This window comes from Typopeltis vanoorti, chromosome 3 (assembly GCF_054136105.1).
Source record: "Typopeltis vanoorti isolate ZY-2024b chromosome 3, IOZ_Tvanoo_1.0, whole genome shotgun sequence".
Lineage (NCBI taxonomy): Eukaryota > Metazoa > Arthropoda > Arachnida > Uropygi > Thelyphonidae > Typopeltis > Typopeltis vanoorti.
Genome location: NC_143551.1, coordinates 30688993 through 30714946, shown reverse-complemented (window position 1 = coordinate 30714946; position 25954 = coordinate 30688993). Strand labels below are relative to the sequence as shown.

The window sequence follows — 25954 nt, the reverse complement described above, 5'->3', positions numbered from 1 at the left end:
TTTTAGTGAATAACAGTCTACAAAATGTAGTTATGGCCATAGAACCACATGGCCCAAGAATGATTGCTATCAGATTAAAAGGTAAAGAGAAAAATGTTCACTTTACAATTATTCAAATCTACACCCCCGACCAGTCACATGAAGATGAAGAAATCAAAACCTTTGGAATGAATTAATTTAAGAAAAGTATCATCAGTTAAATGGAATGGGAGATGAAAGATTAGCAGGAAGGTGTGATGCAAAATGGGAGGAGGAAAAGTTAATAGCTGATCAAATGAGACTAGAAAAATAATTGACTAATTTGGAGTAAAATTTCTGATACTAATAATGAAATCTTATTGCTCCATCACAGCATATTGTACATGCCCTTCAGGATATATACAAATGATCATCAGTTTATCTAGCTTATTGGACTTTAAGATTCTTTGCTATGAGTATCACCTTCTTCCACTCTTTTGTGTCATGCATAAAGTGCTGGTTCAGGATTTTCATAAGCAAAGTCTCGAAGGATGTTATCCTCCTAGCGTTGCTGTCTTCCTCTAGGTTGCCTTCTGTCAGGTCTCATCTTAAATGCTTGTTTAACCAGGCTTTCCAAGTGTCCAAGCTGCTTGAGTCTTATAAACTCTGATTTCATCAGTTAGTAGTAGAGATCTGTAAATAATATATCTGTTGATGATGATCAGTTACACTGAGACAAATTTTTATTAATTTCCTATTCTCTTATTACTCTTTAAAAACCAAACATGATAAATATATATGTGGATGTGCTATGGGGAGGGGGGAAAGACTTAGTTCACACCTACTTAAGAATTAAAAACACCAATGTGGGAATTTTCTTCACATATTCACTGACTGGAATCTGCTATTTAATAATTGACTCAGTATATGAAAGAAAGTTTTCACCACAGACTAGTGATATTCTGTGTCACACACACATTGTGTAAGATGGAATTTCTAAAGCAGTTGAAGAGCGGCATTATAACTTTATTACATTTGACTCTTATTACAGCAAATTTGCTCACTGTAACAAATTACCGAAAAGAATTTGACCAAAGTCCCATAGGTACAGTACTCTACTAAAAGAAATTTGCTACAGCAATTAACTAACAACCTCTTCTTGTGATCAAAGGTCAACCAAACACTGTGCACCATACCCTGAGATTTGGAAAGTTAGATGTTGCATTTAAAGTGAACTTAAAAAATATTATGAACAGTAAATAGAGTCTTCTCATATTATCTGCAAAAATTTATTTTAATAGTGTTAGGAATTAAGTGAATATATTTATTCAGTTTATATGAGAAAATTGTACACCAGGAAGACATTTTAAAATTATTGTCGATGAAACTGCTATCTAATTTTTAGATTAACGAATAACTGTATTTTCTTAATCCCTAATGCTTCTTGGTTCTTTCAGCAGTATCAAAATGACTTTTGAGTAAGATGTCACAATAATCTTTGGAAACATGTTGAAAGTTTTTTCTCAATTGGTTAGACTATAATAAATTTAGTTTAATCCTTTATCCAAGTGTAAGCAAACAAGGTTTGTGTCTGAAGGATCTTCAGGACTGAGGCAACTCGCAGTAAAGGTGGAGCAAGCTCTCATCACTCCTTGTCTTAGTATCTCCCATAATGCAAAGCACATCTTTGCATTATGGGAGATACTTTGCAAACTCCAAAAACTCAGCGTTGTTCCCCTCATTGTTCCGCCCATGAAAAGTAAGTTTTTTTTATTTATTTATTTTAATCTGGAAATCCTGTTCTAGAGACCAAACTTGAATTTCTTCAAGCCACTTTAGGCCTCCAATAAGCAAGACATCTCACACTGGATGAAGAAATTCATCTCTAACCTGAAATCAAATCCACAGCTAGTTATATGGAGAGCAGGCATGCTATTCACTCAAACAAACTAGGCCAAAACTGACTGAAGTTAGAGTGCCTCTTCAAGTGCATTGACTATTTTTGAAATTCCATTTTCACAACACTGTCATACAGTGTATATTCAGAATGTTACTATTCTGTGATGAGTCCAGAATCTTAACATGGTCCATCAAGAAAATTTCTGAACTAAATTAGAAAGTGATTTTGTACTCTAAATGTAGGTGCTCTAGCATTTTTACAGATCTAATTTTAAGCTTTCTTTCTGATGTGTACATAATTTTTTTATTTATTTATTAGGCCAAGCTTTAAAGAAATAAGTAGCTGGGTGTAAAAAAACACATTTATTATTACTATTTTTTTTTTATTATAAAGAACTTATATTAAACAATGGAAGATGTTAGTGATGATTTAACAGTTACTGCTAAAGATTTTATGAATATTTAAGCCAGCATTTAAAGATGCAGTAAGAAATCTTCAATTAGAAAAAAAAAATGGAAAGGGAATTTTAATATGAATGCTAGGCTGTTTACAACTGTCAGTAGATAACGTAGAGAAACATCCACTTATTTCCCAAAATCCATAGCTAGCACACATTATCATTTTTTACATGACAATTTTTTTTATAAGAATTTCATTTATTCTTACAACCACCACATTATATTGTTCTATTATGAAAATATATGAAATTTAAACATAACATTAGGCGTTTGAAATGATACTTGGCAAAATGATGACTTTAAATAATAACTAGCTTTAAAGAGTACTATTGACTATTATCTTGATACAGAGTGAATTACAGTTTAATGAAGTACATAAGACATAACTCTTAAAGTATATTTTAACAAAAAAAAATGATAAAAAAATGTTTAGCTTTTAACAAATTATATACATTTTTTGGAAAAAAGTATATTACAAGACTAGTCTCTTAACATGCTAAGAGAATATACTCTCACAACAAACTTAACATACCACACACTGTTTGGTCTGGATGCTAAGGAGAAAGAATATATTTAGAAGATAGATTACTAGACTTAAGAAATTAAATTTTCCTCTGAAGAATGACTGCATTTTATAAAACTGTAGTATTGACAAAAAGTGCTTTTAAAAGCTTATTTTCTTAAATGGAAAGGTTTCATATGAAAGTGGTCTTCTTATAAAACAGATATAGAGGTAAATATGTTAGATTTCTATTTTTATGTATACAAATCTGTGTGAGCATTAATACAGTTATGCATCCACCAGTTGTACTGATTAAGAAAAGAGGTATTGTAACAACAACCAAAATGTCATTCCGGCAAGTACTGCAAATCTATATCCAGAAAAGTACTCCTCAAGGAGATGTATTTTGACTTGGTGATTATCAAATGGGACTACCTTCTTAATTGATAAACAGTATAAATTGAACTACTATACTTAAGAAAGAAAGAAAATATAAGTCTACTGTTCAGATGGTAATCTGTATTAACAGATGCAGTAAAATTCATCCACAATTTAATTTTTTTCATCAGAATAAAATATGAAAAATTATGCTGAAATGCCATTGCATCTTTTCTTCAACAAAGAAGACATTCTCACATGTAGCTCACAATTTTGTACACACTGTTAAAGTCACTTAAACACTGTTAAAACAGTCCTCAACAGTGCTTAAACACTGTTAAAAAACACCCAGATACAAAGAAATGTATTTGTAAATTCTTGTCCATGTACTGCCACACTATTTTAATAGACTGGTATAAAATTGGATTTACAAAAGATCCAGTCCACTATTCACACCTAATTAGTTTTCACTACTATATTAGATGCAGATGAATCTACACCATTAGAGTTTTTGGTCATCATGTATTAAAAAAAGAGAACATTTGCTTGTTCATGTGAACTTGTACACTTTACCAGCAGCTCGGATCAGTTTGGCTTGGAAGGTGTTGATGAAGATGACAGCTGTCACTACCTAGTGAAAGTTAAAAAAAATAAAAAAGGACATTTTTCTCAGAAAAGATTAGAACACTGAGTTGTTTAATACCATGAGTAATAAACTTAACACTTTATTAGGATTTTAGCACGTTTATATACATATGTATTGTCTGTGATCATCTATTGAAAAGACTTATAACCAATGCATAACATAGTTATAAGATACTATAATAGTATCCTAGAATTACACAGCAAACTGAATTATTCAACAAAACTACAATCGGCATGAAGGATGAAATGTGTGAAATTATTTAAAACAACACAACTGTATAAAACACTGTCCTATCTGAATTATTAATATATATTAAATTTTATGTTTATAATACAGTGCCTTATATTAATATATATTAAATTTTATGCTTATGTTTATAATACAGTGCCTTATATCATATTCATATCAGTGAGAATTCGATAGATCAATTAGGATGTTGAATCAAGGAAACACTATTGTTAACATATATAGTACTATCTCTTGAAGAAATAATACAAGTCTGAGACCTTCATGTTTCTACTTAATGCAAGTTTACAGTATATGACCCACCACATAGCTACTTACTTCATGTGATTTTCAAGTTTTTGGTGTATTTATTAATCATAATCATTAATTTTAGGGCAAAGAAAGCTATTAACCTAGAACTGAAAATTTAAAAAGTAGTGTAGTTTCCAAATAGATGCCAACTTTTAACTTGACATCTAGGTCTGCAGAAACAATTTTCTGGATTCTATGCGGCAATGACAAAATTGAATTTAATATTTTAATATGTGCTGCTGATTTATTTATAAGATATCAGGATCACCAGAAGGTTTTGAATAGCCTAGATTAGTCTATTTTAGAATTACATGACTGACTGAAATCATACCACAGGTCATTTTCACATGAAACTTGCCGACAATCGTAGTAGTTAAAGTACAAATGATATATGAATCATTTCTTTAATTACTTAGTAATTTCAGCTCTTCCTGGGTGAACTCTTATTTACTTTTGTTGCAATTCTTGAAACATCCTGTGGTTTGTAAAGTCTCAGAATGACTGTTTTAATATGTTCTAAGAATGATAACAATGTATTCAGCCTTAATGAATCCACATTTATAAGTCTGAGATTGCAAACAAACAAAGCAACATACTAAGCTAAGTGTCAAGGCGCTAGTAAAATTTATCCCCCAAAACAAGTCAGAGATAGCCCTCACAGGATCATCTTGTTTAAATTTACAAAATTACTTATAATTTTTTTAAACATTTACAAGTTAGGATAAATTAAATATACTGCACGTTGTGTTAAATGATTATGTATATTCTAATAATGCCTATAAACTTGAATACTGATTCAGAATTTTTTCCTCCCATTACATCATTAATTGGGGAAAAAAAATAATAATAAATATTGCAAGATAAATGATTTCAGAAACAACGTATACAATGGCCACAAGGGTCATAGGACAGGTATGACACCATTTTATAAAACCAACATAAAGCTATTGTTGTAATGTATTTTGGTCTGTAAACTTACAAAAGACTAATGGAAATGTATTTTGCATCCTCTCGTTTCTCACAGTAATCTACACTACCTAAACAAAATGACATTTAAATTTCAATAATTGTGAAGTTGTATTTTATTTTATTTGTACATAAGAATGTTAAATACACTTTTTAATAAGAAATATCATTTAAGACAATAAAAGAATTAAACAGCTAGCCTGGCATTTTGTCAGTCATGTTACTGACTTCAACAGTAATAAACATTTTAAATGTCTATAAAAATAGTTCTGTACTGGAAAGTCTATGCTAAAATTCAAGAATTTTAAAGTTGTATATCTTTTATTTCAACATAAGATTATTAAATATGCTTTTAACATGACAGTTAAAAAACAAGAAAACAGCTAATCCGGACTTTTGTCACTTATATTAATGTTTCAATAGGAATTAAAATATAAAAAATCTATAAAAATAGGTTTTTACTAAAAAAGGTAACTTTAAACGTCATGCTCCAACACAGAAACTGCTACCTGGTTAAGATAACAGATGCTCCCAAACTTATTAAAAACTAAATCAAGTAGTTACAGAATCTCTTGTAGCTGCAACATCCCACATTAACAGACAGCCAATGTAATTAAAAAACAACTTTTTCAGAAACAAATAATTTAGCAGACTAGATTCAAAATCCTGTGCACTTAAATACTTGTGATGTTTCAAGTCTTGCTAATGCCTGGACTACAATAATGAATATCACTCTGATCTAAATTCATTTACTGCACACCCTAATAGTGAAAGAGAATCATTCACACATACTAAAGCCATTAAGTATACATGTGACAGCTAACCCAATAAAGGTTAGGTATTTAAACTTTCATACTCTGTCAGTTATCCAACTCACTTCTTTAAAAGGTATCAAATCAAATTCACCAGCATGGCTTCATAGCTTTTCTGAACTCTAATATTTGAAGTAGCACTCTATGCTCATATGACATGTGTCAGCTAACCTAATAAAGGTTAAGTATTTTAAACTTTCATACTCTGTCAGTTATCTCATTCACTTCTTTAAAAGGTATCAAATCAAATTCACCAGCATGGCTTCATAGCTTTTCTGAACTCTAATATTTGAAGCAGCACTCTATGCTCGATGTCAACATACTCATGTTAACAGATAACAAATTAATCTATTATCTTTCGAGACTGCAATATTATCAGACCTTATATTTCAGTCTTCTAAGGCATTTCTTACTGTATCAATTCACCTAGATCTTCCTCTGGGTCTTTTTCATACCATCTTGGAGAGGGAAAAACAAACACACACACACACACACAAAAAAAAAACACTTCTCTCTCTCATTCTTCTGAATGCTAACAACAAGGTCCTTCCAAATATCCTCATTTTAAATCTGATTCTGCCATTAATGACATGTTTACACCTCTTAATCTTTTTTTAGAAATCTCATATCTGTGGTCTCCCATCTTTGATCAAGTGTTTTTATTTGTAACCCAGCTCTCAGATCCATAACTTAAAATTAGACATAACGTAATGACAGCGTTCAAAATTTTTGAACACTGTCTTAAATATAGCTAGTTTAGTGTTGACTAATTTCTTTCTTTCTTATTCCATATAAATTTATTCAGTCTACCTTGATGGTTGCTAGATAATTAACATTTCATTTAAATAAAAATTCAAATTTAAATGTGTCCTGCTTTTTTCTTTCTTTCACTCCCCATTTACACTGCTCATCATTTTTTTTTTGTAACTGTAATTAATTTAGATGATTCTAATTATAAAGCACGTGATGATAACAATATGAGAAGGAATCCTGAAGCAGTACTGTGACATGACAAACTCCACAGTAGAGAATCAGTAGTGCACAGGAAGGAGTGAAAGGATTTTTAAAAATAATATCCACCTGTATTTTCAGAGTTAGAAGGTAAAAAATCAAATTGGAGTTAATATTTTATGACTGACACCAAGAAAAGGAGAGTGAGTATGCTAACCACTTGGCCACCAAGCCAAGGGATGGGTAAGTTGGAGATGGATGAATAATACTTTAATGTAAGAGCTCTCTCTCTCTCTCTCTCTCTATATATATATATATATATAAATTGTGGTTATGCTATTATGAAAAGAATGATAAAGAAGTCCAGGGAGCAGAATGGCCATGGCAAGGAAGAAAAGATAAATTGGATTTTGAAAAGAAGTTAGCTGAACATGTTCATAGGAAAATAAAACAAAATTTTATCATGGTAAGTAAATAAAATAAAAATGACCATCACAGAATATCCTTACTGAATACAGATGGCAGATTCGCTAGAAGCAGCTGGATATCAAGGAGAAGGTGGATGATCTAAGGATATTCAAGCTGTTACAACAGCTTGATTTGAATACAGCAGTAGGACTGGATGAGATATCTGCACTCTGTTGCAAGGATGTGCAAGAGAATTAGCAGCACTTATGACCTGGTAGTTCAGCTTTAGTCAACATATGATTCTTAATAAGCGAAAGGACACTACAGCTATTCTGGAGTAGCAGACCATGCCATGGATATGAATTACAGGATCCAATGAAACAAAACCTCCCTTTATAAGAGCAGATATACAAGGGAGAGATTATCTCTACAGCATTCACCAAATCTGAGAGACCATTATCAACACCTTCAGCAAGATTCCTTCACTGCATTCATAGAGGGTGCCAGTTCAGACTATAGAATCCTTTCATACTTAGCCTGTGTTTGTCTTCCTGCTAGTGTGCATGCCATTTCTCTGTGCCTGTAAAGATGTCTTAGTGACCAAGGTGAAATATTAGCTTAATAATTTATGAACTGAATAAATTTAGTTAGTAATTATCATCCCTGGATTTTTCTCCAATAAATATCAACATGATCAGTGCAGTGAGTGAGAAACAGGATGAATAATTCATCCAGGACACTGGTATCATTGCTTCAATATCCTGATGATATTGAAGCAATGAAAAGGAATACTAATATAATTGAAAAACTATTACTGGTTTTTTCAGGGAACACATATATAGAGATGCTTATGAGAGAAACAAGGTACTTAGGCATTTTTAAATTTATACTTTTTTTATTTACTTATTGTAAATATATTTAAAAAACTGTAAATATTTCAATTTTCGCTTTTTTATTTTACAAAACTTTTTTTTTTCTCCTAAATTACTGAAAAATATATTGAATCAAGCTTATGTTGTGATATACTTGTAATAAAGAACCCTGAGGTAATGGGGAATCTCCATAGCTCAGTTAGTATAGATGAAGCGCTTTAGTTGAAAAGACCTGGGTTTGATTCCCATCCATGATATGAGGAACTTTTATCTGGTCTCTTTTGATCAAAGTTAAGTTAGCCGATCTCATATGGAAGTAGGGTTTTTTTCACCCAGAAACTTGGGTTTTTCGTCCCCCAGAACAAGCAAATCAGCTCTGTCAATACACATGGATTTACAGTCATGAATACTTACGACTATATGTGGAAGAGATAGGATCCTCGCCACATGTCGTAACGCCCATAGTTAACCATGAGTCAAATCATGATAATCAACCTCCTAGACAGGAGATGGCACTTGAATGGGATGAAAGGTAATGGGGAGAGAATTCCATTTGTAAATTCTACTCCCTGAAATACATACAGAATTCACATATCTTAATCCTAGTTACAAATTCTTGATGACCAGTGTTAGCTACAGCTTAAGTTATTTTTAATTCAGAAATAATGCCTGAAGGGCTGTCTACTAGTGTGTTATTGATTACAGCTGGACAGATTTGGTAGTAAAATTTAAAAAAAAATAAAAATAAAAATGGGTGTTGTCATTTTAAAAGATCCACCGACCTTAGCATATGCAACATTGCTATATTCTACATGTAATTTTTTAATATATTCTACACGTAATTTATTAATGTTTTCAGGAGTAACTTGTACTGTACCAATATTCTAGACACATTTGTAGAACTACTCAAAAGATGAAAAGAATAATATGAATATTAAATATCTGAAATTCAGCTTAAGATATCAAAAATAAACAATACAACCAGAAAACAAATCATTACCAGCACATATGAATGGTTACATACAGCAATAACAATCTGAATTTATATTCAAGCAAATCTTTATTTTAGTAGTAAAATTAATCAGTAACTAGTACATTCCAAAGTATGACAGAATCAATGAAAATAATTGATTCTGTCATGCTTTGGAAAATAAAATATCACAAACTCGGTCTTGAAAGAATTATGAGAATGTTTGGCAAAATGTACTAAAATGATGAATATCAATTACAACACATATGCAAAATTAAAAAAATAATAATAATTCACCACAAAGTTGAAGTACTTGTTTAAAGATAAATTATACCTTTAAAAAAATTAATAAATCCCAATATGATTTACATTTATTTTAAGCCAAAACTTCTCTTTTTGTCTTAGATATATATACCTTCTTATGTTATCTGATTTCCTGCACACAATGTCAGGAAATCCAAAAGGGTGTTCTATTAAAAAGTGCTTTAACTAACTTGAATATCTATATTTCTATGAACAAGTTGTAGCAAATTATTGAACATATTAGTCAAGAAATAATGATGGCAGTGCTACAGCAATATATCACTCACAAAAAATCTGAATCCCTTCCCAAGTTAATTCATCATAATGTTAATCTTCATGAATAATTAAAAATTAAATAAGTCCACATATCAAAACTGCTAAACATTTATTTTGAAAAACACCACATTCTGTTTCATTTCTATAATACTGGCATTTTTTTAGATAGGTGGTGATATAATGTCAAGGATATAATAACTAAATTTATTTATTTCCTATATTTCACCATAGTCAAATTGGCATCTTCAAGGAATAACACACACATAGAAATGTAAATGCAGCCACTACATGAGTAAGTGAAGTGAAACAAGAAAACAAAATTAGACTACTTAGACTAGAGTTCTCAAGAGGCTGCCTAGTGAATATGATGGGCACCGGAGTGGGGGGAGGGAGGGAGAGGAGGTGAAGATCTATGAACTTAATCTTAACAATAAATTCAAATGATCACATTTGAATGTATCACAAGGAAGTCTTTTATGCTATATTCTGTGAAGCATATCCACAGCATGGTTAGCTAAACAATAGAAATGTTAATCGTGGTGCTGTCCTGCTAGTTTGGCAATAAAGCAAGACAACAGCATGGCTTCAAAAAATCCTCAGGAAGCTATGTGGATTGGAAGTAATCTTTAGAAGAGGATGCCAATTTTTTTTCAAAAATTAATTAATTTTTTTAGCTACCCCATTCCAAAGTCTCCATGGGCATGTGAAATAGTTATGGACTTAATGTAGTCAAGTTTGGATAGTGTGGAGTGTTAGTATTTTAGTAATCTAGTGGGGATTGTAGTTGGGGTTGATTAAGGAAGTGTTGCATATGTAGTTTAGTTCAGTAGTGTGAATTTATTATCAGCATAATTAAATACTAAAAAAAAATCAATTATATCAGATGATATCTATTTCCCTTACCTTCTTTGTTAAAGATGAGTTCCAAACTCTTTTGAGTCTTTCAGTTTACTAAGTGGTGACCTGCCACTTCAACTTTCTTATCAAACTTTACGATCTCACAGAACAAAGAATTTTGTCACTTCCATTATAGCAAACTGAAAGTCCTGCTAACCATGTTATGGATACTATCACAAAATATGTTGGAAAAGGGGAGAGATACAGTAATTCACAGAAGTAAACATAAATATGAACAACGTCTTTGAATCTGCTTCTGCTTAAAGCAGCACTACCTCAATAAATTTGGATCTATAAGTCACATCATCTGGGACCTTTCATCTTTAGATCTTCAGTTCAATGGCAAAGAGTACATAATCACATCCACTGGGCAATTTCTTGCTTACTCATGTATAGATAAATGCATGTATTTATACTTGTGTTTTAATCCTTGTTGATAATCTGACTTTGACATAATATTGCCAGTGTTAAAGATTTGTACACAAGAGTTTATTTATGTAAGCCTATAATTTTATATATTTTAAACAGAATGTGACTACTGCAAATATTTCAATTTAATTTAACTTTTCAGACATTAATTACTTTATTAAAAAGAAATAAAATCAAATGAACTATAACATTATTAATGAATTATTGCAGCAGTTCTATAAATTTAAATTTTAACTGTCGATATTTTTGTTGTTATACGAATTATCACAGAATTTACATACATGCGTATTTTATTATCAGATATTACATTTTTTTTTTTTTGTCAGTTGATATAACATGATATGTACACACATACCTATCAGAAGATATATTGGAATTCACAGCATAGGATGATATCTAAATGATGAGCTACTTGTTTCTTTTTGTTTGTAATCATCCGGATGAATTAACATCATGTTATATATGCATACATAGTATAACCACCATACACTCTAGATTTTAAAAAAACAAACAAACAAACAGTAGTTCTTCATCGCTAGTGTTGCTGAGATGACTGTTCCTGAATCCTTTGTTCTGCAGATATCAGCAGATGGCTAATTTAGGAACAATTAAATGTTCTGAGCATGTTTCAAGTTATGTGATTGAGTAGACCACGACTTTGCATGAGAAGGAAGACAAAACAACTTCATTTTTTCTGACACGAAGTGCACTTACCACTGTCATTAAAGAGCAAAGCATTACACACATCAGTAGCTAATATATCACTATTAATAATTTAATAAAAATGTGTTAAAAGTTGTAACATATCAGTAAGCACCAGAGATATAAATATATAAAAATTATTCTAATAATGAATTATTGCAAGGCTAAACTTAAGTGTTGGCTTTTATTAATCTCACAACACAGTACCACGATACATAAAAATGTAATTTAAGCTACTGATATTCTGCAGAATTTAGACATTTGGGACATGAAAACACTTGTTATAGAAAAAGAGAATTAGTCTTAGAGTATGTTATCTACTGGATATAGACATAGCCTAATGGCTGTTAGAATGCAGTCAACTGACTGAGATTGGGAAGTGCTTAATTGCTGTGCTGACTACAGAAATGTCTTTCAGATTTGTAGTAGCTTTATTATTATTATATGGTATCTCCATGGAGTCTAGAGGCTCACCATGAGAGACCCACACTAACATTTATACGCACAAAGCTTAGCATACCTCTCCTACAACTCATTCACTGTCAGGGCACTCACAACAGTTTATTATATATTTCTAATTCTGGCACACTATTCCACTCTCTCATCACTCTCCATGTAATGCATCTAGTCCATACACCCTTACTAACCACACTCTTATACAACTTCCACAGTTGCAATATGTCCTTTGAACTTCAGCTCTCTATCCACCATTATCTCCAAATCCTTAGCCTCATCAATTTCCTGCAATCCAGTCAATCAATATGATACACAGTATGCAGCATTTTCAACCTGAACATTAAATTGGCAATCATTACACTTTGCCCACAATGTTAATTTATTCAAATCATCTGCAGGATATCTACATCACCTTTAACTATTGCCCTCCCCAGGTTTGCATCATCAGCAAACAACTGAATATCCTTCCCTTAAATCTTTCCATATATCAATGATATACAAATTAAAGAGTAGTGGCCCCTAGTACAGAACCCTGAGGTATTCCACCAGTCACTCTAATTCTCCTAAATTCCATTCCACCATATAGTACTCTCTGATTTTTGTCTGTCAACCATCCCTATTCATGAATATGCTGATCATCATTGTCTTTATATTTCCTCCACAGCGTTTTCTTTTTTTGCAGCTCTTGCTTTATATCCCTACTCATCTGTTTAATCTCCACTTCTTTTATCCTCTTGACCTTGGGTATGCAGTCTGTTACTGCTTCTCTCTTTTAAAATGAAAAGCCCCATGGTACTAATGTACTATAGTGCATTAGTGCTGTGAGTAGATTAAGGTTGTTTTTTTTTCCCATTTTTATTATGTACATATTTTAATTTAATTTTTAGACACCTCCAGGGAGTCCATAGACTCATTGAGGGAGGGCACCTGCTCTACAGCTCTCTCCACCAACTACACCAACGGCATCTACCGCCAACCACCACCACTAGTTTTTCCACAGACAATCACAAACATCCATGTGGGATTTGAACCCGCAGCCTTTTGGCTGGAGAGCAGATACGCTAACCACTCGGCCAGCCAGGCTGGCAATATTATTATTATTTATTGTTTTTACACAACCCAGAAAATGTGCTCTACAGACCAAACATGGAATTTTTTCACACTGGTCTCATACCAGACGATATGAAATTCATCTCCCACCTAGAGACATTCAGAAACACCCATGCCCACAACAGGATATGAACCTGTAGCCTGTTGATTAGAGTAGATATGCTATCCACTCAGCCAACCAGCTAGCACATAGTATCATATCAGTGTTTTCTTCCATTTAATTCTGTATACAGGAAAGTACAATGCATGATATGATAGTTTGACTTTCCATAATGATGGTAGTACATATCTCTTATGATTTTCAAGGTAGATATTAACAGTTCTTTCTATCCATAAGTAGATAGAAGGATAGAAGTTTGTCCTTAAAATAGACAAGGATTGATAATTTCATGTATGGTTTGGTATGAAGATCATATTTATAGCACTATCATTTCAGATGCACTCCATATATTCAGGATTAGAATTTTACTATAATCTTGTACATCATGGAGGGGGAGGTAATGTATATTTATCTATTGTAAAGGGATTATAGCATTAGGAAAAGAAAAGAAAAAAAAATGTGTGGCATAGGTTACTGAATTCAGTATTGAGAGCTATGTCACTAGGATGATGTACCCTCTAGGCTACACTTGTTCAGTGGCCAGTGAGCACCCAGTCTCCCACTCACTATCAAAAACAATGTACTTCATTAGTGCTTTGTCAAAAGATGACAAAAACTGATAGGAACTGACAGTACCTCATGCTAAGTTACTTTTTAACACTGTTTTGATATACATACATATATTTTACATATAATTATATTTTTCAGGTGAATAAAAATATGAAACATATCAGTTTTTCTTAAATACTTTTGGAGTTTATAAATGTAAAGCATGTGAAGACCCCCCCCCCCCACCAATAATTGGGTTGGCCAGGTCATCCAGGAAAACCCAATAACTGCTCAGAAGACATTACACTGGTATAAACAGTCTTGGCCCTATGTGTTAATGCTTTTAGGATGCTCTATTGTTGGAGTGGATGAATAAACATGCAATTCGATGCATTCAGTTTGTATAAATGGAGAATGATATATACCATTTGAAATAATGCATCCAGAAGGGTCAGACAATTATTTGCTTATTGAAAGTTTATTTTTCACTTGGTCAGACTATAATAAATTTAGTTTAATCCTTTATCCAAGTGTGTGCAAACAAAGTTTGCGCCTGAAAGTATCTTCAGGACTGGGGTAAAGTGGTACAACACTGAGCAACTCCTTGCAAAGGTGGAGCAAGATACCAACACTCCTCTCTCAGTATCTCCCATAATGCAAAACACATCTCCTTGCGGATATGTATAATGTTATGCATTAAGGGAAGGGCCACTACCCAGACTAGTTTCGACCTTTATCGACTCTCTTCAGTGGGAGCCAGGCCCAAGTGGAGATTATTTGTTTGCACACACTTGGATAAAGGATTAAAACTAAATTTATTATAATTATTTGCTTTTTTCTATAATGAAGTATATTTTAGGAGCCAGATGATATAACCTGACTGGGATTGAGTTAAGACTTTTGATAACTTATTAACAACAATAGGTGGGAAATATCTATATTTTAATCCAATATTTCTCCTACAGCAACTGAGTCATTTTCAAGGATGAAGATAACAAAGAAATTAAAAATTGAGTAAGAATGTGGAATTTCAAGCTAGTATTCAAATATTTTGTCTATGCACTCAAGGTAAGTGAGAGGGTAAAAATTCCACCTGTTTCAAATTTTTAATGGCAAAATTAAAACCAAAAATTAAAACCAAACCTGCTAGTGATTTTTGATGTCACATCTCTCTCTCTTCACAAATATCCCAAACATTAACTTTAATTAGGAAAAAAAAAGTTCCTGCCTAATATTACTGCACTTTTTCATTTTGTAATACGCTAATTTCATATGGCACAAAAAGTTGTATTAATCTAGGATATTTCATTTAACAAAAATCAAGTTGGATGAGTGAAATGGCTTGATATTGCTAGACTTTGCAGAAAATGAAAAGCTTAGAATTGGAAGAAAGTGTACTGTAAAAGGAATCAGAGATGATAAAAGTGACATAAAAACTTATGATATTCCAGATGTCTGGAAATAATTACTTTGAAAGATTACCGAATGAAACAAGAAGTGACAGAACAGTGTTCTAATAGATAAGAGGGTGCATCAGGAGTACATATCAATACTTGATATAGAAAAAAAGCTATAAAAAACTTGAAATGTGGAAAGGCAGTTTAGAGTAAATGATAATCAATCAGAAAGTCTCAAATGTGGAGGTATTTACAATGGCACTACACTGCCACATAATTCAGAGATGGTCTGGTTACAAGATAAAATTCCAGCTGATTGGAGTAGAGCTCTTGTAATATTCTTCTAAAAAAGGAAATTAAACTGAATGTAAATTATAGCAGACTTTCCTTACTGAATACTCTATTAAGATTTATGCAAGCATCCTTGAGAACAGGCTAAGAAAAATTGGCAGATCACATTTTCACTTTAAGACAAATAGCTGAGAAATCATGGGAACATTTCTTGACCTTCTTCAGTCTAGTTAGTCAGCTTTTTCTCTGATCAGTCACTGCTATCGTAGTTGATGCACCCTCTCTTCGAGTTATGTCATCATATTACTGAGGGTAAGGGAAGGGGATCTCAGATCCCCTTCCCTTACCCTCAGTAATATATAAGTCATCACACAGGATCAGATCTTTCCCCCCAAAGTGACATTTACATCTGGTCTCTCTCTCTCTCGTCATAAACACATTATATAATAGGTTCCTCAACATAAAAAAAACTAGGCATTCTTTTTCGCTCAAGATGCTATTTGACACCCACCAAGCTATAACGCTATACAAATCCCAAATCTGTCTGTCCTTAATATACTGTTCATACATTTGGGAGGGTGCATCTAAAACCTCCCCGAAAGTTCTTGATACTGTTTCAAACAGTTTCAGCTCTCTCTCTTTTACAGGGGTACTTAAAGTCAAAGTGAACTTGAAGTGCTTAAAGTGAACCTGCAAACATCATTGCTCAACTTTCTGTTAGACCTGTTAAAATAAGCACCAGCTGGCCAATATCCCTTTTCAGTATAGCTGCAAACACACTGAACTCATTTATTCCATCTACCTCTGTACTCTAAAACAGAGCTTTTTAAACTTTTCCCACCAGCGACCCCTTTTTGCCCAAGAAATGTTTACGTGACCCCAGGTATATAGGTATAAAATAGGTATACAAATCAAACATTGATTGATAATAAATCATAAAGAAATTTATTTTAAAACAATTCTTTGGTATACATATAATTTTACCATTTACATAAAGAATTACAATACAATAGTCTTAAATCTGAGCCAAGGTGTTTCTGGCAGCGTTGCATGGAGTGATGGCATGCTCAGTGCAAAGTTCGCATGTTGTGTGTTCAGAACCAAGGCTACAGTGAAGTAACGCGATGCAACACAGGCGAGCACTGCCAGAAACCCTCGGATTCATACATACAATGCTAATATGATAGTACTACATAATTAATTTTATAAAGTTACTTTACTAACTTCTTATCAACAATTTTCATCCAAATTAATCTGTTATTTGTAAGGTCTCAAAACTGTCACATTTTGCCTTCCAAGGCGCTTATATTACTAGCTGCATTAATCTGTCTATATACTGGTCTTCATTAGGTGTTTTTCTTATCATCCAAGCATTCAAAATCCTTTATTAAACTTTCCTCTCCATTCTGCACATATTCTTGAATGCTAATGAAGGCAATTTCCTTTAGAGCATTTTCATTGTTAACATGATTCAGCCACTGAGGCCACTAGATACCTGGTACTCCTGTACCATGCCATGTATTTAGTGCTGGGGGAAGCTCATATTATGGTTTAATAATTCCGATATTGTGTCTGTCAAAGAGACATCATCAGGGATATAACATGACTCCCCTTTCTGACTATATCTCATCTTACATTATTTAAAAAAAAAAAAAAAAATCTATCCATTTCAAGTCTTTCTTCTAAAATTTAGTTTTAAGCTATACTGATATACAAACAGAGAGTATAGCAATGGGCTCTTTCTTCCTGTGTAAATTTTTATATGGAACACTGAAAAAAAAAAAAAAAAAAATGCTCTGGATACCTCTATTCTTAGCCTTCTATATGGATCTTCCATTCGGTCACAAGGCTCAAAACACCTTAGACTCATCCCCCCCCCCCCCATCTACCTCTCAACATCCACTCCAGAATACAGCTGAGTATAGAAAATGAAAATACCAACAGTTTGTCTCTGCTAGATAAACCTTTCCATCATCCCCTTAACCTACAAACAATATGGTATTATAAAAAAAGAAGTCATTCAACCTGCAGGTTGAAGTCATTCAACCTGCATTTGAACTAGGCTTCCATCACAAATGAACTTCTCTATATTATTATTATTAGTCACCTCCAGGGAGGCAATATTAATTGCACATTCTCATCTAAGAGGCTACAATGCAAAAATTAATAAATAAATAAATAAATAAAAATAAATAATAATAAAAGAATTAAGAATTAAAAAAATTTTTTATACTGATCCCATACATGGAGGTCAAGAGAACTATAAGCACATCACGTGTGTGGGGTGCAGATGAGGATTAAGATAGAAGTTTATTGTTTTTTTTTTTTTTTTTTTTTTTGAAGAGCTGCAAGTTGTAATTGTTTGGGAATACTTCATGAGGAAGGCTGTTCCAGAGGACAGAGGTATACAGAATAAAAGAGGAAGAGAAGCAGGCTCAGTGTTTGCAGTTGCACAGTAAAGGGATGCTGGGCAGCTTCTGTTCTTGTATTAACAGGTGCAACCGAAAGTGAAGGAATGGTAATTGCCGATACACTGGAACAGTGACCATGGAAGTACTTATAGAATAGACAGTGCTGAAATGCTGCATTTGTGAGATAGAGGTCAAAGTGAATCTGTAAGAGAAGAATCATCATTGAGCTTAACTGCTCGCCTCTGAACATCAAGGATTTTACGGGAAGTTTTAGGTGCACTTCCTGAAACACGTGAGCAGTATTCTAAGCATGGGCAGATTTGGGATTTGTATATATTTGTTGGAGAAGCAATCTTGCTATTTTATCTGTGATTTACTTTATACGAGGTAGGTTCCAAAAGTTTCTGACACAACATACAAAATTCATGCCAATTTTAAAATGCCATGTGTGACAGATAGTACTATCAATGGGAAGGTTAATGTACCAGTTTCAACTCTCTACCCACGACGTCCAGTTAGAGGCACTCATTTGACTAACACATGGCATGCTAAGTGGCTGTAATGTTAAAAATTGAGTACCGCGCTGTGATAAAGTTTTTCATCTTCTCCAAGTGCTATCAAACAGCGATTGGATGGTGCTTATGAGGAAGCTTCTCCTTCATATTCCACCATGAAGTAATGGGCTAAACAGTTTCTCCTAAGAAGAGAGAGAGCACTGAAGATGATCCTCGTGATGGTTGGCCTGTGGAAGCGATGACTAAGGAAAATGTCTTTTTTGTTGAGGAATTGCTTAATGACAGATGGCTGAAGCTCAAAGAAATCTCAGCAAGGTTGGGGCTTTCTATAACAACTGTCTTTCACATCATTCACGAGAAGCTTCACATGGTGAAGGTCAGTGAAAGGTGGGTGCCCTGACTTTGCTCTTCAATTCAGGAGGAGCATTGTGTGACCTGTTCCTGCAAGTTTTTAGAGCTCTGCCAAGGGAATCAGAGAGAAGTGCTGGAATTTATTGTCACTGAGGATGAAACCATGGTCCTTTATCATGATCCTCTTTCCAAAAGGGAATCCATGGAGTGGCACAAATCAGGCAAAGCACTGCTGAGAAAAGCCAAGGTCACTCAGTCCACCAAGAAGATCACTGCAACAATCTTTTGGGATTGTCAGGGAATTCTCTTGATTGACTTCAAGGAAAGGAATACCACTGTGAATGCAGAATGTTATGCTTCACTCCTGCACAAACTGCATGATGCCATAAAGGAAAAGAGACGAGGAATGCTGAGTCATGGTGTTCACCTGCTTCATGTAATGCTCCAGTCCATACAGCTATTGTTGTGAAAGTTGCAGTGAAGGACTATGGCTTCCAGGAGATTGAACACCCACCCTACTGCCGAGATCTAGCACCCAGTGACTACTACTACCTCTTCTTGAAACTGGAGAAAGATCTTCGAGGAAGAAAATTTGCAGACAAAAGTACAGACTATTTTTTCAAGGGTATAGAAATGTTAATTGTATTGAAGTAAAGGGAGATTATGTTGAAAAGTGACAGAGTTGTTTTCTTTCTATCACCTCTAAAAGTTAGTCAGGCCAGGTAACGTATGGAACCACCCTTGTATAGTAGATTGTAGAGACAATGCAGGATGGGTGTTAATTCTGAAGCACTATGTTTGAGAACAATTGGAGAGATGCCATCAGGTCCAGAAGACCTTTTAGTATCCAAGTTTTAAAGTAGTTTTCTGATTTCTTCTGTCAAAAAAGCTAAAGGAGGCATACAGTGCTTGGATTCTGGTATGGTAGGATGTGAGATGACCTTGGTCATCAATGCAGGAGTCTGAGGAAAAGAGTGATGCCAGAAAGTGCACTTTGATCTTTAGGTGAAGTAACAGTAGTGCCATCAGGATGAGAGAGAGAGAGATGGAAGTGCAGGAGAGCAGAAGTTGTGTCCAATGGCCTTCGCAAGGAACCAGAAGGCATGGCTTCCATTTGGACAGAAGACAAGTTTTTTGCTGTTGGCCTTTATGAAATCAGATTTGGATCTGCTGATGACTGATTTGCAGATGTTGCTTGCTTTGGTGTAGGCAGAGTATGAAGCTGAAGTTCTTGATGTAAACCAAATTAGGTAAGCTAAATTATTTTCCTCAAATGCCGTGGTATACTTTTGGTTGAACCAGGGCTTGGCAAGTGGATGAAGATTATGCCTTGAATTGGGGATAAAGGTTTTCATACCAGTAAAAATAATTTCTGTAACACATTCACAGCAAGTGAAAAATACTTGTTTCCCTTCCTTCCCACAGCCCTCTCAATATAGGGCACCTCAAAAAAATAGTTTAGAACTTCAAAGAAATTGTAATTTCTGCACAGCTTTCAAATCCCATATTGAAGCTGGTAGCCCTATCAACTCTCCTAAAGGCCAACTCCCTCTCAGTTCCTAGTGTATACAAAGTTCCTTGTAAATCGCAGAACTGAAGGGGAACTGGTCTTTAGAAGAGTTGCAGCATTTTTGTATTATGAACAAACTGGAAGACCTAGTAACATCTATCTTGAAGTGCATATGAAATATATCTGCTGTCACAATTATGGTCAGCCAGGTCTAGCAGACCATTCCTAGGACACGCACCAAGAGAAGTTTCGCTGCAGTAAATACAATACAGTCCAAAACTCATTTGAATATGGTTGTGTGAAATTTTTTAAGATATGAAAAAATAAATAAGTCTTAGCTTTCTGCCCAACACTAAGAATGCCCATAGAGGGTGCCCTTCTTAGAACTTTAGGCTTTCATGTAATCTCTTCCACATATTCTTTGTTTACAATTTTTATACCCCCCCCTCCCGATGATGTCTCTATCTCAATGATGTAACAGAGATGAAATACTAGAACATTAAACCTCTAATTCATTCTTAGTGCTGTTTTCATTCCATTAAACCATAATAAGAAACTCATTAGAGTTCTTAATATGGTTATTGAAGTTCTGAGAAAATGCAACTTTTCTCAGAACTATCAATGTCTGTGGTCTCTAATCTTTAATCAACCTCCGTGTGTTGAGAATTAAGTGCTATGAAGAATTCATGTTGAAAGTTTAATGCAATATTATCAGCACTGAGAAAGGATTAAAACTAATTTTAATGCTTCCAATATTTCATCTCAGTCACAGAGACATCTTCAGGGATTATAAAAAACCTTTTGTAACAACACACACAAATACAATACGACAGTGAGTGAAACTAAAGTCCTAATCTAGGTGGTGCACCCTCTATGGACGTTTAATCAACTATAGGCTTTAATTAATCTCACGACACAATAGGTTAAAACAGTTTGAATGCTGGCTTATAAAGAGACTTAGTGTTTGGGCTAATTTTTCTCCTATTTCATGTAAATTTATTTATTATGCTCCAGCATACCAGCTTTGCTTATTCTAGAATATTTTCAAATTTAATTTTCAATCCTCACTAAAAATTGTGACTAAACAGCTTTCTAATATGTTTTCTGGTTCTATAGCAAATGCAGCTGATTAGCAAGGAATAGCAAGGAAAATAGGCTGGGACATTGAAAATGTGCCAGCCTATTTTCATAGATTTTATCTTTTCCTTGCTAATTTTTAAACTACATTTAAAAGCAGTTCACAAAGTTCCTAAAGACTCCTATTTTATTTATTTATTATTATTTTTGTAATACTCATCCACAAGAGACTGCAAGGACTATAGAATAAATGCTGTAAGTGGGCTAGGATCAAGAGCAAAGTAATAGGTTGATATTCTTCTTAAAAAAGGGGAAGATTGTAGTCTTAAAGGAATGCTTCATGGGAAAGAACTGAGTCAGATGGAGTTAAAGATGACTGGGAAAAAGTGGTTTGGTTAATCAATGGTTTGGCAAGGATCATTAATCAATCAAACTGCTCTCTTTTGAACAGCATCAAGAATTTTTAGGTGCACCACTCCAAATGCAAACTGGATAAGTACCAGATGGACATAATAGAGGTGACTGAAACAAAAAAAAAGACAAAAACTGGTGAGATCTTTCTGAGCAATAAATACAAAATGTGATATTCAAACAATGACAATCAAGGAAAAGAAGGAGCTATATTATTCAACACTAAATACAAAGTTAATCTTCTTGAATGGCAGGCAATATCAAGCAGAGTGATGTGGGTAAATTTCAGAATGGGGAACTGGACAAAGAGACTTATTTGTGCCTATGGTCCCACAGAAGCTTCTACTAAGATAGAAGTGGAGGAACCTTTTGAGGAGGCTTTAGAGAAAACAACTGACACAATGAAAAATTGGTCTTTGTTGGGGATATAAATAGTAGAGTAGGGACTGATTGTCAGACATACAAAAATATTTTGGGAAAATTTGGAGAAAAGAGCAAAGCTAATAATAATGGCAAATACCTGTTGGATTTCTGCTCAGCAGATAGACTAGTTATTACTAACACAATGCCCACGTGGTTGGCCGAGTGGTCAGCGCATCTGCTCTCCAGCCAAAAGGTTTGAGGGTTCCAATCCCACGGTTGACATGGATGTTTGTGATTGTCTGTGAAAATACTAATGGTGATGATGATAGATGGTGTTGGTGTATATGATCATGGTTGTAGTTGGTAGATTGAGTGGTGGAGACAGAGAGAGTTGTAGAGTAGGTGCCCTCCCTCGATGAGTCTTTAGACTCCATAGATGTGTTATGTAATAATAATAATAATAATAATGTTCCAACATAAAAATATGCACAAATTCACATGGAGAGAAGAGATAAGGAATAAGAAAAGTTTTACTGACTATGTTATTGTTGATAGTGATGTTTTCTCACTGGTGCAGGACACTAGAGTGTACAGAGGATTTGAAATTGGAAGTGATCAGCATTTAGTCTTGAGCAGAATAAAATTGAATTTCATATTGAAAAGAAGAACATGTAAAAATGTTTTAAAGTGAATAAAAGTTGAGCAGCTCTAAGATGTGAACTGTAGACTAAAATACACAAACATTATTCAAGAAAAAATGAAAGAGTGTGAGAACAGGAACCAAACCTTGGAGATTCAGTGGAAAATCCTGGAGAAAACATTGATTCATTCAGCCAGAGAGGCATAAGGTGAGGTTGTCTGCAAGGATAGAAAAATCAGAACTCCATGGTGGACACAGGAAATTAAAGAGGCAGTGAAGGAAAAGAAGAAAGTATCAAAAGTTCCTGGCAAATAAGTCAACCTGTGCTCTTAGAGAATACAGAGACAAATGTAAGAAAGCTAAACACTGTGTAAAACTAGCTAAACAAAAGTCATGGGAAGACTTTGGTAGGAACATAGAAAATAAATATGAAGAAGGTAGCAAGATATTCTGGAGGTTGTTGAAAAAGCTCAGAAATGGAGGAAAGAGTGCTGTAAAAGGAGTTAGAGGTGATAAAGGTGACATGAAAACAGGAGAAAAAGATATCCTTGAAGTATGGAGTAATTACTTCGAAAAATTGCTAAATGATACAAGCAGTGATACCACAGTGGTAAAAAACACTCCACAGGCATACAGTCAGGAATATATATCCATACTTGAAGTAGAAAAAGCCATCAAAAGCCTGAAATGTGGAAAGGCAGCTGAAGTAGATGATATTTGACCAGAAATGCTCAAGTATGGAGGTATAAAAGTGTTACAGTGGCTGCACTGCATAGTTCAGAAGGCCTGGACAGAGGGATGAATTCCAGATGAATGGAGCAGAGCTCTCATAGTACCCATATATAAAAAGGGAAATAAAACTGAATGTGAGAATTACAGAGGTATTTCCCTACTGAGTGTTCCTCGTAAGATTTATGCAAGTATACTTGAGAAACGGTTGAGAAGAATTGTGGAAGAAAAGCTTGGTGAAGAACAAGCTGGATTCAGGCCAAATAGAGGCTGTCAGGATCAGATCTTCACTTTACGACAAATAGTCGAGAAAGCATGGGAATATAACAAAGATCTATATTTACATTTTGTATATCTGGAAAAGGCATATAACTAGTGCCAAGAGAGAGAAGCTATTGAAAACGCTACAGTTGTATGGTGTCAATGGGGCATTATATCAAACAGTACTTAGTCTTTATATGAGTTGTAAGTCAGCAGTTAGAAATGAAGGAAGATTGTTTAATGTTAATTGGAGATGCTAATCACAGCTCTTTGCTTTATGCAGATGATGTTATACTTCTAAATAAATCCGCTACAAGCCCTGACTAAAGTGAATAACTGTTGTAATAGATATGGTATGAAGGTCAGCAATAACAAGGCAAATACAAGGCAAATAGGCAGAAGCATTGAAAATATCAACTGCATTGTGAATGAAGAACCTATAGAACAAGTAAAGCATTTCAGCTACTTAGGCACGATTTTTAGTGAAGATGATAAATTGAATATGGAAATAGACAACGGAATCAATAAAGCTGGTATGGCAGGAAGTCAAATGAATAAATTTATATGGAATAAGAGTGAGATTAGCCAAAACACTAAATTAGTTGTATACAAGACAGTAATCAAGCCAATTTCAACTTGTGGATCTGAGATCTGGGTTAGAAATAAAACACTTGACTTGACCAAAGAATAGAGACCGCAGATATGAGAGTCCTGAGAAAGATTAGGGACATGAACAGATGGCATCAATGGCAATATCATATTAAAAACGATGATATTTGGAAAGAACTTGACATTGTTAGCATCCAGCAATGTGTTAGCAGAGATAATCTCAGGTGGTATGGTCACTTTTTTCTGCCAGGTTGGCAGGAAAAAGACCCAATAGGTGGATTGATACAGTAAAAAGTGCCTTAGAAGTCAGAAATATAAGATCTGATAATGTTGGAGTCTTGACAGATAACAGATTGATTTGGAGGAAAATTGCAGATAGGAAGTTAGTGGTGATGTAAGTTTTTCATGTAGTATTATTATATCCTGTACACCCATTGAGGATACATGTTAGGAATTTGATGATGACTCCAAATGCGAGAGCAGTTCAGTACGAGAAGGGAAATTTGGTCTTGACTGTTAAGTTTGACATTGTAACACTGAAGTGGAGAAGAATTAAGGTCTTTTTTTTTTTTTTTTTGTGAGAAGAAAGACAAAACTGTGTTTTGGAAGCAACGAAGGTGACCAAAGTTGCTATTGTCCCGTTGTAGAATTGTGTGGAGATCAGTGTTTAGAGGACTTATTGTAGATAATCTTGAGGTTGAGTTGTTTGAGCCATGTTAAGTGGGTACACGTAGAGAGTGCTATCATCAACAAAACTGTGAACAGGTTTGGGGTCACTGAGAGTAGGTCATTTATATATTGAGGAAGAGGGTGGGTGAAATAATAAAGTCCTGAGGAATATCTGTCTTAATAGGAAATTCTGGTAGAGAACACTTTCACCATTGCACACAGTGAAAGACCCAAGAGGAAACCAATCACAAAAGGAGGAAGGGGAACCAGAAGATGACAATTTAATGAGAAGCCCTTGGTGCCAAATCTTATCAAATGCCTTGGAAATGTGAAGTGCAACAGTATGTTTCTCCAAATCTTCCAATGGCATCTGTCCAAGAAGTGTAGGTCATGAGATCTGCTTTTATCTTGCCTGGCAAAATTTTCAAATTTCTGAATTTGATAATAGGCCACTTTCCTTTCTTATAAAATCAATAAATAGAGACAGTGTGCATTCTTATCTTATATCTAATTTTCTACCCAGGCCTTCTCAATTATACT

At 34.1% G+C, this 25954-nt stretch overlaps 1 protein-coding gene across 5 annotated transcripts in view; it reads right to left on the bottom strand.

Moving 5' to 3' along the window:
• Window positions 1–553: 553 nt before the first annotated feature.
• Miro (mitochondrial Rho GTPase) overlaps window positions 554–25954 on the bottom strand; it is a 439377-nt gene continuing 413976 nt past the window's right edge. For 2 of the 5 annotated variants that reach the window (XM_090415513.1, XM_090415514.1), the window contains one exon: window positions 554–651. In XM_090415513.1, the coding sequence (XP_090271639.1) occupies window positions 579–651 (73 nt within the window). In that variant the 3' untranslated portion in view covers window positions 554–578. Of the gene's footprint in view, window positions 652–2205; window positions 3828–11558; window positions 11980–25954 lie in introns of those variants that run through there. The other 3 variants (XR_016550640.1, XM_090415516.1, XM_090415515.1) reach the window with 2 other exon arrangements.